The following is a 20366-nucleotide window of genomic DNA, read 5'->3' as shown; positions in this document are numbered from 1 at the left end:
TCGGGGTCAGCAACTCCAGGGACAGGTGCCAAGTGAGCCAGTTTTCATCAGCATGTGAGGTGGGTGCTCAGCCCTGTACCACCTCCTCCCATGCAACTGGGAGCTTACTCAAAGCCAGGCCACCTGTGGATTAACAACAGATAAGCTAATGCTACCAACTACCACCGAAATGGCAAAGCTCTGCATCTTTATTTATGAATGAACCTATTGTAAGTAGGACAATTAGTAACTTTAAAAAGCATCACCCGCACACAGACAGTACATAGAAGTCAAAAGGTCAAATTTTGGCACTCTGCCTCAGAAAGGTTGCTGAGCCATGCTATATATTGTTTCTCTGTCTTTAAGACAGAGTCCTAAATAACTCCTCTGCCACAGCTGGCCCAGATCCACAACACCATAAGCACAGAACAAAAACAATCCTATTTCAGCTTGTGCCTTACTTTCCATGTTACTTTTTACTCTGCTGAGAAACAGACACTGAAAGCCCAGAACTTTCAAGAAGCAAGAGCTAGTAGGTTAGACAGGTTAGAGCCATTAGTATACTTTATGAGACTGTAAATGTCCATGTAACGTATTTGCAATGAGACTTAATTGGAACTTATTTTTAAATGAGAAATATAGTACCTTATTTTTTAAAAAATCCATGTTTAATCAATTTTTATCAACACTGGCTGGAACTACACACATACCAATATATCAAACGAATCATGGTAATAGGCAGTGCTTCCTTTTTCCCCAATAAAAGAGGTACTGGTACTCACACCCAGCCGTTGGGGGGTGCTTGGCGAGGTGTCAGCTATACCAGCAGGTAGCAGCATACCAGCACCAAAAACAAAACAAAACAAAAACAACCCACTGGTAATAGGTATCCCAAGCAATTATGTAAGTTTTCAGCATGGGCAATATTTTAAAGGAGATACATTGAACAACACTGCTTGCTATTTTGTAGGAGGCAAAAGAAAAAGTAACTCCATAATTAAATGCAAAGCTAACCTCAGCATTAAGACCAGGGTGGGCAACAAGCAGCCCATACTTGCCACCGAGAGCTGTCGGAAATCTTGTCTTGTCTTGGCAGTCACTCAATACTGAGTAGGGCGTCTTCCCATCACACACCTATTTGTGAGTCTGTTGATGGCTGATCAGCCCACTTCTGGAGCTACATATCTTATCACAGACATGTAGGTATTGGTAGCTGCTGGAAGGACGTGGGGCAGATTTTGACACTCTTTTTTTCTTCTCCACCTCTGCTCATCTGCACTGAAGGGGGACCTCTCAAACTGTGCCACCCCCTCATGGATTAAGTTTTGCCCCTGGGCATGGTCTTGAGCAAGGTTCTCCCAAGCGTTGACAGCGAAGCTGCACTTTTTCATGGGTGCCTTCAGCTTGTCCTTATATCTCTTGGGAGGACAGATGCACAAATACTAGTGTCCTGGAAGAGTCAAACATAGAATCATAGGTCTGGAAGGGACCTCAGGAGGTCATCTAGTTCAGCCCCCTGCTTCAGCTAGGATCAACCCCATGTAAGTCATCCCAGTCAGGACCTTGTCAAGCCGGGACTTAAAAACCTCAAGGGATGGAGAATCCACCACCTCTCTAGGAAACGCATTCCAGTGCTGCACCACCCTCCTGGTGAAGTACTTTTTCCTGATATCCAACCTACACCTCTCCCTCTGTAACTTCAGACCACTGCTCCTTGTTCTGCCAACCGTCAGCACTGAGAACTGTTTCTCTCCATCCTCTTTAGAGCTCCCCTTCAGGAAGTTGAAGGCTGCTATTAAATCACCCCTCAATCTTCTCTTCTTGAGCTAAATATGCCCAAATCCCTCAGCCTCTCCCCATAGGTCATGTGCTCCAGCCCCTTAATCACTTTTGTTGCCCTCTGCTAAATCTGCTTCAACGCATCCACATCCCTTTTATACTGGAGTGGGGGGACAAACATGGGCACAATATTCCAGATGTGGCCTCACCAGTGCCAAATAGAGGGGAATAACCACTTCTCTAGACCTGCTGAACATGACCAGCATTGAAGTGATTATCATTCAAGAAAGAAGCACCTCCCAAAATAGATTCTGTTTTCCGAATTGGAGGAAGAACAGAGGAGCGTTGGGGGCCAGTGGAAGTGATATAAGGACATGCTGAAGACACACATGAAAAAGTGCAGCAGCGGTGTCGACACTTGGGAGAACCTTGTTCAAGACTGTCCCCAGTGGAGAACAGTAATCCATGGGGAGGGCAGGGCACCGTTTGAGAGGTTCTGCTGCAGTGCAGACAAGGTCTGGCAGAGAAGAACAGAGTGTCAAAAACTGCCCCACACCCCTTCAACAGCTATTAACACCTGCCTCCTCTGTGATAAGATCTGCGGCTCCTGATTTGGGCTCATCAGCCATCAACAGACTCGCAAATGGGAGGGTGACAAGAAGACATCCTACTCATTATCAAGTGACTGCCAAGAAGAAAAAGGATAACTCTTCTGCTGGCACCCAATGCTCCTCTGTCCTTCCTCCAGCTCATAAAAGAGAATCTGTTTGGGAGGCATCTATCAGACTTCCAAACCATGTGACCAGTCCAACAAAGATGTTGATGAATGATCATGGCTTCAATACTGGTCATGTTCGACTCTTCCAGGATTCCAGTGTTCATGTGACTATCCTCCCAAGAGATATGTAGGACTCTCCTGAGGCAGCATTGATGATACTGTTCACGTGCCTTCAAATGATGCTTGTATGTTGTCCAGGTTTCACATGCATACAATAACATTGGAACAACCACTCCATGGTATACAAGGAGTTAGTGTCAGGACACATATCCCAGTTTTCGAAGATCCTTTGTCTCAGGAGGGTGAAAGTACAGTTTGCACAGCTCAGACACTGCCGTATTTCCATATCAGTGTCAACTTTAGCGGAAAGATGACTTCCAACATATGCAAAGTGCTCCATGTTTTCCAGCAGTCCTCCATTGAACAGAAGTTACATGAGATTGTCCCGTTGGCAAGGGCTGGTAGAGCGTGTTGATCTTTTTGATGTACAGTGTGAGACCAAGATTCTCATATGCTTCAGCGAAGGCACTTAAGATGGTCTGAAGGGAGAAAGATCAGCAACCATATCACAATCCACGTACTGGAGCTCCATGACCAAGGTCATGGAGGTTTGCTTTTAGCCTTCAGTCTCCCGAGATTGAAAAACTTCCCATTCATTCTATAGACAACCTTCAAGCAATCTGAAAACAACCTGAAAGCTTACCATCAATGAGATGAAGGGTCATGGCCATGAAGATGCAGACTAGTGATGGCACAATGACACAGCCTTGTTTGAGTCCTGTTTGGACCTCAAAGGGGTCGCTTTGGGATCCACTGTTGCTCATCACTTTGGCATCTTTGACCTCACTCAAGGTAAGAAGTGTTGCAAGGATGTTGGAAATAGTGTCCTGGTCCGTGCCTCTCCCCACAGCTCCCATTGACTGGAAACGGCAATTTGCATTCAATGAGAGCTGCAAGCAGCTATACCTTGGGACATGCAAGTTAATAAAGCACTGGCAGCTTGCCAAGAGCTAGCACTGGCAAACCACCTCTGGTTTCTTGCCCTCCCGGTTTCAGACCATGATCCTCCATGCACTTTGGCAGATATTTAAACTTAGGCATCTGCATAAGTGCTTGCAAGATCACATTATATCTTTGTCTTTTTCCTTCCAATTTTACCATATACAGTAGAACAACAGTTACAGACAATTTGGGAATGGAGGTTGTTTATGACTCAAACGTTCATAACTATGAACAACTCATTATGGGATGCTCCTCAAGGCAAACTGCTTGTTGCAGGGCTCAAAGCATCTTCACCTCCTACCTATAAGTAGCTGCCCGATGATGAGCTATATGCATAGGCAGCTCCTTTTAGCCCCCTGACTGCAAAGACAATGAGTGAGACTTTCTAGGGCACTGCAGTATCAGTGGGCAAGCGATGCAGGCTGTGGACTTTTAAAGCTGAGCTGCTCTCCAGCGTACTAGATGGAGGCAGGAGCTTGGGCTCCAACAGCTAACACTCCAGGCCAGGTTGCAGCAGGAGCTTGGGTAGCCCAACTAATAGCCAAGATGGGAAAGGCACACACAATCAACGAGGAGCGTATACCACCAGCAGCCAAGACAATTGTAAATACTATGCTTGGGAAGAGGGAATGCAAATGAATAAGCCTGATCCCACTGTCGAATAACACAGTTCAGCTCAGAATTGAGGAAATGGCTGAGAACGTGAGGGAACAGTTGATGAACAGGGTATGCCAGAGTTGCTTCTATGCACTACAAATGGATAAAACAACTGACAATGCAAATCTGGCACAACTTCTTGTCTCTGTCAGGTATGAATGCAATAGGGAGGTAAATGAGGACGTACTTTTTACAAACCACCACCCACACATGCACAAGTGCAGAGGCAATTTTTGATATGCTGGACTGTTTTATTGATGGGAATAATATTGACAGGAAAAAGTGTGTTGGGAATCGCGCAGATGGGGTCTGTGCCATGACTGGTCAACTGTGTGGAGTTATCACTCATATTAAATGAACAAGTGTTCAAGGTAGCATTTGCAGGGAGGCCCAGCCATTAAAATCCCTGCCAACTTAATGAGTGTATTGTATGAATCTGTGAAAGTTGTTAACTATATCGAGGACCGTCTTCTCAATTCAAGATTGTTTGCAGTTTTATGTGATGCGATGGGCATGTCCACCAGCTCTCCAGAGGAAAAGTCCTGGCATATATTTTTGAGCTACAAGAGGAAATGAGGATTTTTCTGATGAACACAAAGTTTGAGCTTACCCACTGCTTTCATTATTTTGATTGGTGGGCTAAACTGGCACACTTAGTTGATGTTTTTGCCTGTCTTAATGGTCTCAACCTGAATCTACAGGGAGAAGTAGTGATACGCTTTCAAGTTCAAGACAAAATTGAAGCAATGATAAAGAAATAAGAACTGTGGCCAGTTGAATCAATCTGTTGAATTAGTGTCTCATTTAGCAAACTTTCTGACTCTTCGATTACACTGGAAATGCAGCTCTTCAGTGATGTTAAACATAAAAATCAGGGAGTATCTACAAAGCCTGAAAACACAGCTGCGAGACCAAAAACAACTGGACAATAAATCCCTTTGAATGCACTAACAGTGACACCCTTGCTAGTTTAACATCAAAAGAGCAAGACAGCCTATTGGAAATGTCACGTGACAATGCTTTAAAGCTGGTCTTCTAACAAAAGTACCTCACTGAGCCTTGTTTCATGTCACTGCTGAGTATCCAGAGTTGTCAGAAAAGGCCAAATGATTTCTGATGCCCTTTGCCACAATATATATGAGCAAAGCAGCTTTCTCAGCTCTCGTGGCAATAAAGACCAAATACCAGAATAGGCTTTGTGTTGAATCAGGCCTATGACTGTCTGACAGCCTCAGTCACTGAAATCAGTGAAACAAAATGAGGGATATCAGCAGGTAACCCAAAAGTTTATTATTTGTTGCTATATAGGCCCAATCATTGTGGTAATTTGTTGTAATGAGATGTGCAATCAAATTGTTGTGAGGTCGAAAAGGAGCATGCATTGTTTTAAATGTTGATTATTTAAGTTTTCCTTTTCATTTAATGAAATGTACATAGTGGCTAGAACTGGCATTGATGGGGGGGACAGTCTGTGAATGGTTTTGGGGAGGGATGATTGGGGGTCCCCACTAGTGAAAAAGTTGGGAAGCACTGCCCTAAGTGATCAGTTTCCTTCAACACTTTGATGCTATATGCTATAAAAAATACAAAACTGTCATTATTCTGGCATTGCTTCTTACACCCACACTGCTGCTGACCTAAAATCTGCAGCTGGTTGAATAAGAGAAGACTGGAATTATTATTCATATTGCAAAATTATGTTGTAATAGGGAACATGATAATACACTAATATAAAAATCATAACTGTGCAAATAAACGTAAGAGGGCCGATGTTCAAAATTCAAGTACAATATAACAACTCATACTTTTAATTGTATGAGGTTAACATAGTTCTCAATACAAAATTATAATTTTTAGTAACAAGTACCCACTCACTCACACTCTCTCTCTCTCTCTCTCTCACACACACACACCTTTCAGCTACAAACCCCTCCTATTATAATTCATGGGTTTATAACAGGGGTGGATCAGATGCCATCTCAAGCCAAGGTTCCCATGTCAACTAAATGCTGACAAATACATAGCTGGAACAATCTGGCTCAGTTGTGTGTTAGTTAAAGCAAGTGCTAGAATTCTAAGAATGTATTTAGACTCTGTTGAATGCTTGTGAGTTGCTGCATATATTAATCTAAGTTATAACAACATCTGAATCCATCAGGTAATATTTGAATAGCTGTGTTGTGAGACTATAAATCACCACAAAGGAGAGAGACATTAATTAGTGAGAAGGGCTGGTCTTCCACAGAATGAATTACATCCTTTTCAAAACAGAAGTTTTATTAATTCCAGAAATACTGTTGTGGCACACTGCAACTGGAATCTCCCTGTGTACCATCAAGAGGCTTGTTCTTCTCTCCACCCTGTGAAAGTGAGTCATTCAAGTGGACTCCTCCCATTAGCTGAATTTGCAGCACAGTTCAGCTGGAGATGGATCAAACCACAAAAGAAGTTGGCATGTGTGTTCTGCTTGGACTGGACTCTGTGGGGCCAAGTGTTTCTCAGCATAAGAGAAAGATACCCAGAGACTTAGCACTAAAGGATATATAGAATGATTACAGTAGCTTTTATTATCGTTTTAAATTTAAGAATGAAATTCATGTGGGTATCTATGTTTCCCTGTTTTAACTTTGTAAACAATTCTGTGCTTTCCTTTTCCCGTGTAATAAATCTTTACATAGTTTGTTATAGGATTGGCTGTACGTATTGCATCTGGGGCAAGATCTAAAGGTGCAACTGATTTGGGGTACATCACTGGTCCTTTCAGACTAGGATAACTTGAATATTGTGGTGATTCTTCATGTCAGAGACCATCTATCACAAAGGTAAGCTCATGGGGGTGACCAGGTAGATTGGAGTACCAGAGGGGACTGTCTGTAACTTCATATTAAAGTTAGTGACATCTAAGCCTTACCTATTTTTGCAGTGAAGACACAGCCTGAATGTATTAACAAAAGTGACAGGTAGGAAAGAAGTATCAAATTCTTCTGGGCTTGTCAAAGAGGATCATTATTTTCTGCATCTTTTTCAATCTGTATACAAATAGTTGCTACTATGCAGCTTTAGGTTTGTAAGTGAGTTTGCAACTTAAAAAGGGGAGAAGGATAGCTTGGTGGTTTGAGCATTGACCTACTAACCCTAAGGTGGTGAGTTCAATTCCCTTTGGGGGAGGGGGCCATGATGATCAATAGCAAAAAAAGATCTGTTTAGGGGGTGGTGATCACTCTGACTGTAAGCTCAGGGGATAGGAGTCAATAACCTCTGAAGGTCACTTCCTACTCTATGGGATGGGTGTATTGCCACAAAAACTATGGAGAGATAGTGCTGTGGTTTGAGCATTGACCTGTTAAACATGGGGTTGTGAGCTCCATCCTTGGAGAGGCCATTTGGGGCAAATAAATGCCAGGGATGATGTGTGGCCCTCCCATGAGGGCAGATGACCTCCCAAGGTCCCTTCCAGCTTTAGGAAATAGGCATCTTCAATTATTTGTGATGCAGGGGACTGCACTAGAGGACCTCCTGAGGACCTTTCCAGTTCTAGGAGATGTATCTCCAACTCAGTCATTGTGTAGGCAGGGTGTTCCCTACAGAAAACAAGCAGGTTAAAATAGATGCACAAAAAAGAGTCAGACTTCCTTCAAAATACTGTGAAATATGTTAATGCACTTATTTTTATACCTCTCAGTAATCAGCAGTATTTCATAATCTTGATTATATGCAACTACTTGTGCCAATTGCATTTTTTTCCCATCTTTCAAAAAAGGAGCTTGAAGCAAGTATGATTTTCAGTTCCCTATATATTTATTTACCTGAGGAGCAGACACTTAGCCAAAGATTCCAACTTCAGGCCTTCCCTCCCTACCACCAACCATTAACATTTTAGACTTGTAATTTGAGGAAAAATACTGCCATTAACTAAACTTCAGTTCTCTTTTTTTTCAGCAAGCTCTGCACAAGCAAATTGTCAGCAAGGAGTTTAAAGCTGCTGACTCTTGTAGGATACTAAACAATGCTGTATTTCCTGTTGATTCTGATAAAAGCCTTGTCTACAGTAAATTTATGTCAACATAATGAGTCTTAGGGCTTATGTACACACAGTGACCCTCAGGAAAGTTATAGCAAGGGCCCTTCTAAATTTACAGCCATGAAACACACATAATTGACTGTGAAATCTGGTCTCCCCTATAAAATCTGACCTTTTGTATGCCTTGATATTATGTTATCCACATGTCACAGGGGAGACCAGCACCTTAAATTGGGGTCCTGATCCAAAAGCAAGTTGCAGAGGGGTCATGTTAGAGGTGGTCATAGCATTGCCATCCTTGCTTCTGTGCTGCCTTTAGATCTGGGTGGCTGGAGAGTAATGGCTGCAACCTGAGGGCCCAGCTCTGCAAGCCGTAGCAGAGAAGTAAGGGCAGCACTACCACGCATACTATTCTCTTCTACACTGCTGGTGGTGATGGCTTTGGGGAGGGTTTCCTGGCCAGCAGCCACTGCTCTCCAGCTGCCCAGTCATGAAGGTAGTGCTGTTGCCAGCAGCAATGCAGAAGTCAAGGTAGGATTACTGCAACCCATCCTACAGTAACCTTGAGGACCCACCACCCCAACTCCTTTTTGGGTGAGTAGGAAAACTGATTTAAAATTGCTGAAATCATTAATTTTTTTTTAAATCTGATGACTAAAAATTGACCAAATTGGACCATGAATTTGATATGACCCTATTTATAGCAAATCAACTAAACGTACAAAGTCTATCTGAAGTTAGAGAAGATTAAATCTTCAGGTAGATGCTCTCAACCAAGAGTAAAGTGACCTTAGCTCACCGTGACTTAATCCTCCTTGGAATATGGAAGGCCTGAGATGAGAAAGTGGTGGTGGTGTTTAGGTCACTAGAACCCATTAGTTTAACACGTTCACTTTTGAGACCCAGCTTGCAATCCATGTTTGTTTTATACAAAGTGGAACAGTTTCAACAGGAGTGACAGAGCAAACCCCATATTGCAGTACCGTGCAGCCCAGTGGTTTGTGCACTCAACTAGGAAGTAGGAGAGCTGGGTTCAAAACCTTATTCCAAATCTGGCACATTGTAGACTTGATCCTGAGTATCCTACAAGAGAATTCTATCCACTATACCAGAGACCTGGAGCCGCATGCATCTCTTTATGGAGTCAGTTGCAGCTCCAGGCACTGCCACCACTGACTCCTTTTGCAGCTCCCTGCCCTGCTGCTGCTGAAATAATGGAACTAAATGTAATTGGTTTAATTGCCAGCAGGGCAGCGGGAGGATCTGGCAGTTAAACCAACTAAACTTAGTTCCATAATTTCAGTGGTGTCAAGGCAGGGAGCTGCCCACACTGCAGGTAGAGGAAGTGCTAAGCTCGCAGGAGAGCTGGGGTGAGGGGGAACCAAGCCCGTCCCTGCTGGAGCTGCGCAGCCCTACTAGAAGGAGGCGGCAGTCACGGAGGAGCAGCAGCACACACAACTGGAGGAGCTCATCAGCTGAGAGGGGTTAAGCCTGGGGATAGGGGGTGGGTTTGGGGGCTGAGGCAGGTAAAGCCTGGAGATTGGGGGTGTGTTTGGAAGCTAAAAGGGGGTAGAGCCTGGGAATGCGGGAGAGAGGGGATGGAGGGTTGATGTGAACATTGCTCCTTCCTGCTCAAGATCCTATCTCCATGTGCAACATTTTCCTTGTCTTCATTTGTTCTCTGATCCAAGGCTGAAAGTAACAAATTTTCTAACTGGTACAAATCACTGTGTGCGCGCTGTCCTTAAAATCAGGGTTACAAAAAGTATGATTTAACATTAAGGACTGTCTCGTATTCACATGCATTGCAGCTCTTGAAGTATTGATTTTATAACTGAATTTGAAAAAATGGCTCTCCTTGCTATTTTGCTTGCAGACCCCTGAATTAGGCTGTTGTGAAAGAAATCAGCACCACCGTACTTTTTGCACACCAGATGTGCTCTAACCTCATTCCCTGGGTCAGGCCCTGATGGCAAGGTAAGCAATGGAACATTTAATTTGTGAATTCCACAGAGACTTGGGCATCAAATTCCTCTGTGATATAAAAACTTAGGAAGCTTTGTGCATGGGGCACAGTTGTATTTAAAATCAGACACAATATTGGTCTATTCTATCCCTTCTGGTTAATTCAGTAATATCCTAAAGATACTTGCAGACAAAATTGTCTACAGTGACCAATGATTTTGGAGGTCTCAACATTTGAGAGACCTCCTTGACATACCTTGAATCTTTATGGACCTATCCCTCAGTTTCTCAAGTTGGACATTAGATAAAAATAGTTTTATTTTTGTTTGTTTTAAATTATAGTCCTATGCAACTTGCCTTATGTCACCCAGACAGTCAGCAGCATCAGCAGAAGAACACAGATATCCTGCTTCACAGTTCTTGGTTTGACTCACAAGAGTACATCTGACTATAATAGATTATTTTCCCTACAGTTAGCATGCCTGTTCCTGGACTTGTAATAGTGGTTTCTTAGTAAATCTCCTCCACCTTTAAAATTCTTCAAGTTTGACTAAAGATACAAGGTGGGTGGCACTCTGCATACTTCCAAAATTCTGTAAATTTAAGAGTTTGTCTCTCACCAGTTTTAGCTGGCCAAATGAAATTATTTCTCCCACCTTGTTTCTCTCATATCCTGTGACAACATGGCTACAACAATGCATACAGCAATTAAAAGTTCAGCTAGTGAAAGTTGATTAAATAACTTCCAACAAACACCATTAGCATTATTACCTCACAAAAGCAGAGCAATTTAGAAGAGATGTACACTCTTGCTCTACATTAAAGCTAAAAAACATTTTGCATGAACTACATGAACTTCAGAATTGAATAAAAAATATCTTTATTTTAGTCTAAACAGGATGACTTCAGCCTAAAAACTCCAATGCCACATCTCAAAATCAGTATTACAACAGGAAATATAAACAAGGAAAAGCTCATGTGGCTTATTCATCACACGAGAAAGTAAGGCTTTTACTTGTCAGGATGGCATTTAGTACTTGCTTTTATCTGACCATGAAACTACTTAGGTAGGAATCAAATACAGAAAGTTTTCTTTAAAAATGGCTGAAACTGGCATGCATGACAAAATAAAAGGAAATTAAGTGTGTATGCACACTGCTGCAGTTTAAAGTGATCAATTTACTCATCAAAGAACATAAACAACAGTTAAGTTCTCAGTATATAGAATAGTTGATTATCATGTTGGTAAGGGTTTGTATTGCTACAGTAACTGTACAAATTATCCAAGGACACATACCCTTCCCTCACATAATTATTTTAAACACATGAACCAAATAGCTAAGTAAATGTTCTACAATGCTATAGTTATCTTATTCACAGACAACAGAAGTCATACTTCGTGTTCTAGTAGCAACCTCTCGTGGCCAAACGCAGTTGCTGCAGTCTACATTTTAAAGACCAAATCCTAGAATTTACTGAGTGTCCTGACACCAAAGACACTTAAGACATTCATGACCCTCATAAGAAAATAAACAAACATCCTCAAAACTGGTCAGTGATTTTTCAGTACTCTACTTGAGATGCCTCAAATCTAACATGCAGAAGTGTAGCACATCCACAAATCTATTTGAAATCACTTGAAACTGAACTCATTTTGCATAACATACCTAAACCCAGGTTCAAGACATTCAAGACAATCAAACATTACTGATCTGGAGCCATAATCCAAGAAGTCTAGAATTTTAATCTATGCCCTCACTTATATAATATATATTGATTCTTCCATTTGCATATCTAGTCATAAAATGCTTTTACAGACATTTGAAATACAGTCAGCCCTCAATATAAGTCGGTCCGATATAAATTGTTTCACAATTACACCATTGAAACTTTGAGGAACACAACATAAAAATTCCCTGAACTTAAGTCTTTAAATCATTTAGAAAATGGAAATCCTCCCAGCATCCTCCATGACTCTCCTTTGTTTAATACTGCACATAGCATAAAAATGGCTTAAAAATATATATTATGTTAGGAGCATTTCTTTAAATGTTGCTTAAAATGCTTTAAATTTATGTATGGTAACAGCAAGTTAAAAAATTGCACACAGGATGAAAATGGTTTAAAATGTACTCTGTGTTAGGATCATTTCTTTAAATGTTTTTTAAAATGCTTAAATGTATGGTACAGTAAGTGAATGGTACATTAAGGCTTAAGTGGTCACATAGGGACGGTAAGAACATAAATTTTGCCTATCCCCCTCTATTGACATTATTTAAATGCTTTAAAATCAGCAGATAGGAATAAGGGGATTTTGAAGTTGGTGGGGTCCTTTCAAAAAGAAGCCCCCTCTGGATGAGCTGTGCAGCAGCGAGCTGCGGCAATTTCGAAGTGCCGTGGCCACCGGCATGCTAATGAGGCGCTTAATATGTATTTCAGCTCCTCATTAGTAATCTTCGAAATCGCCATTTGCATGGCCATTTCGAAGATTTGGGCTAGTGTAGACACGGCCCTAATGTAGCAAAAGTAAGGTGTATCTAAATACATCCTGGCACACTGAAACTTCCTTATAGAGATTTAGGACTACATCTTCCCTAAAAGTAATTAGAACAATTATCGAAGCTTGTATTAAAAACTACATAGTACACAGGTTGATATAAACAGTTTCTGTATACCTAGGTGACCCTGTCATGCTTTGATTATCTAAAAATGAAAGTTTTATTTAAGAGTGACACAAAAGATACTGGATATAATCAGCCATATCCAAGATGTAGGTGTGAAAGTTTAATGGTATGGCGTGTATATTAGCAATCAAGTATTTGGGCACTTCACTGATAGCAAGTTTTACAGAAAATTGAGAGTTGAAAGCAAATGCATCAAGGAATGGACACTGTCTGTGCCTTGGTAAGTTGGAGCAGGGGTGAGCAATGTGGGTGCAGGCCGCCTGAGTGGCGCATGAAATTTCAAGTGGGGCCACAGCATGATTGGCTGCTAGGTCTCAGGCCTGCCCATCTCATTAAAAATATTGAAATGTGTTACTGTTTTTATGCACGTGTATTCACATTTACATACCAATTAATGAAGTTTTAACATTCTACAGACTTATTTTTATGCATGTGCCCAAAGGGTTTCTTCAGATTCAACACATTAACACCTTGTTTGAACCAGGATGCAAATTTCCTGGGTCATTATAGGGGCTCTTTTGCATACTTGGCTTAATCTAATTCTTGACTCCCCTCCCCACCCCTCTACTCTTTGATTTGCTCACCCTGATATTTTTTTTTCTTGATTTGTCAACCTTGATTACTATTTTTGGTTCTCTCTGCCTTAAATATTGAGTCTGTTCTGGTATGGCTATGGTCTGAAGTGGGTCTGTCCCACGAAAGCTCACCTAATAAATGATTTTGTTAGTCTTTAAAGTGCTACTGGACTGCTCTGTTTGTTTTGTAATGTGAGCATGACCAAAATCTCTATCACTTTGGATGACATTAGACAGGTTGGGGGATCCTCTAATTGCCAGGACAAAAAGTGGGGCCGGACATAAAAACTTTGCTTACCCCTGAGTCAGGGTATGCCCAAAACCCTTACTCACCAGTCAGCCTAGTGGGGGATGGGTGGTCTGAGTCCCTCCACCCCTTCTATTATTGGGGGGACCCCCACAACCCAGCAGGAAAGGGTGCGGGCTCCTCTCCATCACTTCCAAGACCCTTCACCCACCCGTAGCAGCTCGCTGCCATAGCGGGGCAAGTGGGGAACTGAACAGGGCTCTGAAACCCCGAAGGGAAAGGACAGCTCCCCTCCCCCACAGCAGGGGATTCCCCTGCCCTGAGAGGAGTCTCCCACCGCGGAAGACTGGGAGCGGAGCGGCCCGGCCCGGCCCCTTCCTAAGTAAGGCAAATCCCAGGCGCTCCTCAGCTCCAGCGGGGCTTTTCCACCTAAATTAACGGCAGAGGGGCGGGGGGGGCAATCAGTGCTGCGGTGGCGGTGGTTGAGCGGCGGAGGAGATGGGAGGGGGTTGGCTATGACGAAGGGGGGCAGTTGGCCGGGGGCTGGCGTGGAAAAGGGCGGGCTGGTTAATTAGCGCCGGGATGTCGGTTGTGGTGGGGCTGGAGAAGCTGCCGGGGACGTCGGCGGCTGAGGTGCTAGAGCGGAGCTCGCAGGCCGTGACTAGAGATAATCTGTACGAGAACTACTTCCCGTAAGCGGAAGATCATTATATAATACCGATAAGACGGAACTACTTTTTCAGCTCCCCCTCCTCCCAGGGTAGAATCCTTCCGCGCGCCTTCCCTTCCCCCCACTGCTCACATTTAGACCCGCAGCCCCGCTCACCTGCAGTCGGAGCCTCCATAGCCTGTCGCGGGAGGGGGGAATGAAATAAGGCCGAGGTGAGGGTTTTAAAGCACTTTCGTCCCCGAGGGCTAGGCCGCCCCGTTGCTTTCCTCGGGCCTCTCTGATATTATTTTTAACGGGGGTCAAAGAGGCGAGGCGAGGCGGCGGGTTATGGCGAATCTGCCGCGTCCGACACGGCGGCTTCTTCCTCAGCGACGTCGCACGGAGAGCGCGAGGGCACAGGGGATGGGAAGGGAGGGGTCGGGGAGGTGCGCGCGCCGCCGCCCAACCGCCGCCGAGTTTCGGTTGGGTGGGGCGTGAGCTTCTTTCCGTCGCGCTTGGCCTCGCGGCCGCTGCGCCTTTCTGAGGCCGTTGATGTGAGCGGGGGTGTCGGTGCGAATCGCAGCCGCCCTGCCTGTGCGATGGGCTGGCGGGTTCTCCGCCCTTTGCCCCCGGCTCGGGCGCTGCTGCTGGCTCGGAGACACCTAGGCGGCGCTTTACGGCCCCGCACGGGGCTGTGGGACGAGGGCCAGGACGGTGCTGTTGAAACTCCCTTTCCTGGCCCGACCTGGCTTCCCTCCGCCGCCCTGGGCGTGGCACGGCTGTGCCTCAGTTTCCCTCTCTGTCGGTAGCTGCAGGAGACTCGAGCGCCGGCGCCAGTCCGAGAACGCTCGCCCTGTGGTGGAGGTGCGAGTATGGCCCGTGCGCGCTCTGTGTGAACTTTCTCCTAGCTGGCTTGCTGCGTATCGTTCTGTGGGTGAAGGTTTTCTGGATGGGCCGGTACAGCCTGTGGTGCTGCACTGTTGAATGCTGTTACAGGAAACAGGTCCAGCAAGCACAGGTATTACCACACTGCGGTCACAACCAACCTTCCCTTGAATTTTTGTCATGTGTGAGTGGAATAAATTTTATTGTGTGCACATCACATCTTATAGAGCTGGAAAGGATCTCAGGGGGTCATTGAGTCCAGTCTGCTGCCAGCACCAAGCACCATCCCCTTCCCCCCACCTTTTTTTTAAAATGGGTTTGCCTCAGATCTCTGAGGGACCCCTCAGCTATTGAGCTCATAACCCTGAGTTTAGCAGGCCACTACTCAAACCACTGAGCTATCTCATCAAGGTATGGGGTGTTGTGCATCACCCATAGAAACAGGTGCTCTGCTGATCAGCTGGGTGGCATTTGAATTTTTCCTCAGTAGCTAGCCAAGTACTCAGCTTACAGACCTCCAGCTCTGAGGAAGTGGGCCAGCTCCACAAAAGCTCATCACCCAATAAATTATTTTGTGTCTTTAAAGTGGTACTTGACTGCTTGTTTGTTTTGATTGTACTGTACCAGAAGTTCTGCTATGCCCAGAGCATTCCCTGACACAGCTCTAGGTGAACTTGGGGAAGCTGGTGTCTAAGCTTTTATGGCCTCAACCTCTTCCTATCCCTCTCCTTTTGCAGCTTGGTGAGAGTCTTTTCTCCCTTCACACTAGTGAATCTGTCATCTTAAAGGTGAAATGTCTTCTAGGTCACCAAACCTATTAACATAATATTGAAGCTATGAAAGAGCTGTTAAGTGATAACAAAGCCATTGAATGGGCGTGTTGCAAATGTCAGTTTTTGAAGCTACTAGCAAAAAAAACAAAACAGTTGTGCATTAAAAACAATGAGAAATCCCAGGGCACGTTAAAAGATTTCCACAGTTATTTGGGCATAAACTTTTGAGTCCAAATTATGTGTTAGTCTTTAAGGTGCCACAGGATTCCTCTTGCTTACTGAAACAGACTAACACAGCTACTCCTCTGAAAGATGTGTCTACAGGACAGTAATTTAAAATTTATTGTAAACATTTCACTAGTTTGTTGCTGCAGATTGTAAAATCAAATCAGGCTTGGTATTAAGCTTTAAATGCTTGGATCTTCAGACATCAGTTTTTAAATAACTTCTTCAAAAAAGCCACCCTTATTACATTTAATTCTTCAGAAAACATCCAGAGTTTAGGGGGTTGTGTTTTGAGAGTTCATCTTCCAGCCTGAGTAGGGGAGATAACGCAGCATCTTACTCAGGTTATTGGTGACTCATCTGGGGCTAATCAAAGTGATTTCAGCTCTTGGCCTAAAACACAGTCCAGCCATAATAAGTTTACAGCATCCACTGAAGTAAATTTAAAATAATGAAAAAGCTCCTCATGAAGCCCATTTTGGCTGTGCCAATGAACTGTGACAAGAAACCCCTTTAATTCTTTTAGGTTGCATCAGACAGGCATGTAGCTCCACTCTTTCAGTGTTCTGGCAAGGAGTCCCTCTTCCATCAAAAGTTATTTAAGCTGACAGTGCTTTTCACCTTTTGAAATGAATTAAACAGTCTGTCTTTTCTATATTTCTCCAATAATTGCAAGCGTTGGTGATGACATCTCACAATTTCTGTGTTTAGTATTAACATAATTTGTGGTCCCACAATAACAAAATTGATTATAGTAGGCAAAACACCACTGTATAGATGGAATATCTAGCATTGAAGCACACAGGAGAGAGCTGTATTTACATATACACACTCAGAATCTCGTTCTTTAAATTCCTGGTGTCCATTCCTTGAAGTTGGGGTCTGGAGGAAAGGGAGAGGCTGTGGGGGGGACAGGAAGGGGTGGGTCCCTCCACTAGGCTAAGAGTGGTATGGGGTAGTCACATGGCCAGTGTCTCCCCTTGCGTTGAAGCATTTTGTTGAAAAAATCAGTGCTCATGTACTAAAAATGCATTCTTGTTGGCAGAACGCCTTTTTTGACAGAATCTGTTGACCAAAAAACGTGGACCCTCTGGCTGCCTCTAGACTGCACTTTAGCACAACGCTGCTGCCAGCAGCGCTATGCTAATGACAGGTCATGAAATTGCAAATGGAGAACCATTTGCAAATTCGCGTGGCTAATTGCTCTCAGCCGAGGGGTCTACCAACAGTACAGAGGCACGTCCACACAGCCTCTGTACTGCCAGCAAACCCCAGTACCAAGAGTGAAATCTTGCATGGCAATGCTAATTACCTGCACAAGTTTGCATATGTTTTTTTTGTCAACAGATTCTGTCAAAAAAGGCGTTCTGTCAACAAGAATGCATTTTTAGTACACGAACACCGATTTTTTAGACAAAACACTCTAGTGTAGAGATAGACAAAAGACAAGTTTTTGTGAGAAGTCATGAGGAAGAAACTGAAAATGCTTTTATGAAATTTTGAAATACATGATATGGGGAAATATTTGTTTCAAAGCTACTGCAACAGCAATAATCTAGTCTATTCTGATTAAATTAGAGGAACCAGCAGAGGGGAATTAAAATTAACAAGTACTTGCAAATAAATATTAATACAGTAAAAATGGACAGCAGTAGTGCAGAAATAGACTGGAGGCACAAAAGAGCAGAACAAACATTCAGTTTGATACTGCAGTGAAAAAATATCAAAACAATTAAAGTGCTGGACTGTATTAAGAGAAGTATCACAATGGCATTTTCTTCCTGGTTGCACACTCCTAGTTAGACCATCACTAGAAACTGAATTTAGTGCTGACTACTCTTCTATAGTATAATATAGAAATACTACCTCAAGTTCCCAGAAAAAAAATTAAGATAGTGAGTTTGAAGAGAACATTTTATGGGGAAAGGATGAGTTAATGAAATACATATAGCCTGAAAAATTTAAGATGAAGTAGGAAGGAAGAGTGATTTTGGCATGTATGTGGACACCAGCAAAAGACAGAGAAATTGGTCTTACTATTTAACAAATATAGGACTAGAAATAAAAGATTTTAATTGAAGTAAGAGAATCTGTTTTAAATATCCAAATATAAAACCGTTTTAATAATAAAAGTTCAGCTGAAGCATAGGAGTTTCCAAAAGAATTGGGCTGTGTCTACACTAGCTCCCAATTTCGAAGGGAGCATGGTAAGTAGGGAGTCAGGAGATTACTAATGAAGTGCTGCGGTGCATATGCAGCACTTCATTAAGCTCAAAATTTTGAGGAGTAAAGGGACTTTGAAGTAGCCCAGGCACTTTGAAGTACTGGTGGGTTAGCCACAGCTACATGCAAGCCGGCACTTCGAAGTTTGCCGCTTCGAAGTTGCTGCGGGGGAGAATTAGCTTGATGAAGTGCTGCAAATGCACTGCAGCACTTCACTAGTAATCTACCAACTCCCTACTTACCATGCTCCCTTCAAAGTTGGGAGCTAGTGTAGACACAGCCTTAGTGAAATAAAAATCACCAGAAAATGTTCAAATCAGTTTCAGCTATGCCAACTGGGGAGTCTAGCGCAAAAAACCAAAAAACATATGAAAGTTGGCTTCCTCCAGTTCTCAGCCCAAGCAGTTCTACTGAACAAGTTCTGTACTTAGTTGTGAGTACAGTTCTTCAGATGTAGCTGCACAATTCTCTCATTTGTCAGAAAGTGGCCCTGTTGGGTTTTTTGGAGGAGGGGGTGGTTGAGGGGTTTTGTTTTGTTTTTTCTCTTTTAGAAGGTCAGACTACTGAGAACTGAGATGGGTCTTTTCTGAACATTGATGGATGCTTTATTTATTTGACTTTAGGACTTTTCCATCCATATTCTTAACACAGGACATTGCAGCACAAAGCAACTATGAACCAGATCAGATAAACAGAGAAGGGCTATCTTATGAACTGGACTATTTTTATACAGAACTATTTTTGCTTTGTTAGATAAGCATGTGATTTAGTTTGATTAATTGCTAAGGGCATAATCTGGTCATGTTGTTCTTTAATATACTGTAAAATGTTGCTATGCAAAGTTTTTGCCCTTTCATGTAGTTACAACCTCTTACTTGGGCATGAGCAGTGCTTGATTGCTTTGTTTTTACAGTTGCTTCAAGGCTATTGCACAATCAGCATAAATGGCAGTTCTCCATAGGGGACTTTGTATATTCCCCTTTCTGGGATACACACTTCACAGCTGCTGAATTTGAGGAACCTTCTAGAACACCATTGCCTGTTGACCCAACCTAAGTATCTTTGAACAAAAGTTATAAGAGGTCATGCAAATTCTTGGCACTCTTTGGCTCTAGTTGAAAACATCATGTCCATGACAGACCATCTTGGCCCAGAAAATACTGGGTTGAAAGTGCTGTGTTTCATAACCCTGTTTTATTGGCAATAGATAGATGCATATCCTGCTGCTAGGAGTTCTATAGGAAAGCCATTTCCTCAAATCACTGTTCTGCCATCTCCTCAGATCACAGCCTAATCTATCTGAATCTTGTTAGGACACTTTCTGAGATGGGAAGTACGACTGTGCCTGCATCATTTGCACATGAATAAGGACCACTCTGGAACTCAAGGTTTGCAGGATTTGAATTGTTTTCACTGTTATTTGTTGAACATTAATAAAGAACAAAAATAAAGCTAGTTCCTTTCTCATAGCACTAACTGAGCTTTTCATTTACCTTTGTTATATAGGATATAAGGGATATTTCTTTCCTTTAAAAATCTATTAAACATTTTTGGTCATTCTCATTATATATCCAGTATATTATTTACTCTGCCAATTGTAAGACTGAGATCCTGGGAAGATACTAATATTCCATTTTACAGTAATGATGCACTTATCTGTATGCTAAAGAGCAGGGTAAAGACCTTTTTGCTGACTACTGTGCACTTATGGCACACAAGGAATCTGATCTCCAGCTCATCGTCAACAAGTTTGCTGATGCCACTCGCCTCTTTGGTTTGACCATCAGCTCAGGAAAGACCAAGGTACTGTTTTAACCAACTCCAGGATCTGCTGTTCTCCCTGCTTCAATCTTTATTGAAGGAACAAAGTTAAAAACAGTAGAGGAGTTCAACTACCTTGGCAGTGTGACAGCCAGTGATGGCT

The 20366-nt window shown here is 43.0% G+C and overlaps 1 protein-coding gene across 2 annotated transcripts in view; it reads right to left on the bottom strand.

The window, feature by feature from the left end:
- The window catches only part of ZFAT (zinc finger and AT-hook domain containing), a 188457-nt gene extending 173737 nt beyond the window's left edge, over positions 1 to 14720 (bottom strand). For both annotated transcript variants that reach the window (XR_012644333.1, XM_074986624.1), the window contains exon 1: positions 14514 to 14720. Coding sequence is in view for 1 of the 2 variants with exons in the window: in XM_074986624.1 (XP_074842725.1) it covers positions 14514 to 14532 (19 nt within the window). In the remaining variant the exon portion in view is untranslated. The remainder of the gene's footprint in view (positions 1 to 14513) is intronic.
- Between the last annotated feature and the right edge of the window lie 5646 nt (positions 14721 to 20366).

Source organism: Carettochelys insculpta, chromosome 2 (genome assembly GCF_033958435.1).
Source record: "Carettochelys insculpta isolate YL-2023 chromosome 2, ASM3395843v1, whole genome shotgun sequence".
Classification (NCBI taxonomy): domain Eukaryota; kingdom Metazoa; phylum Chordata; order Testudines; family Carettochelyidae; genus Carettochelys; species Carettochelys insculpta.
Note: the sequence above shows the minus strand (reverse complement) of the source record. Positions and strands in the feature narration are given on the sequence as shown.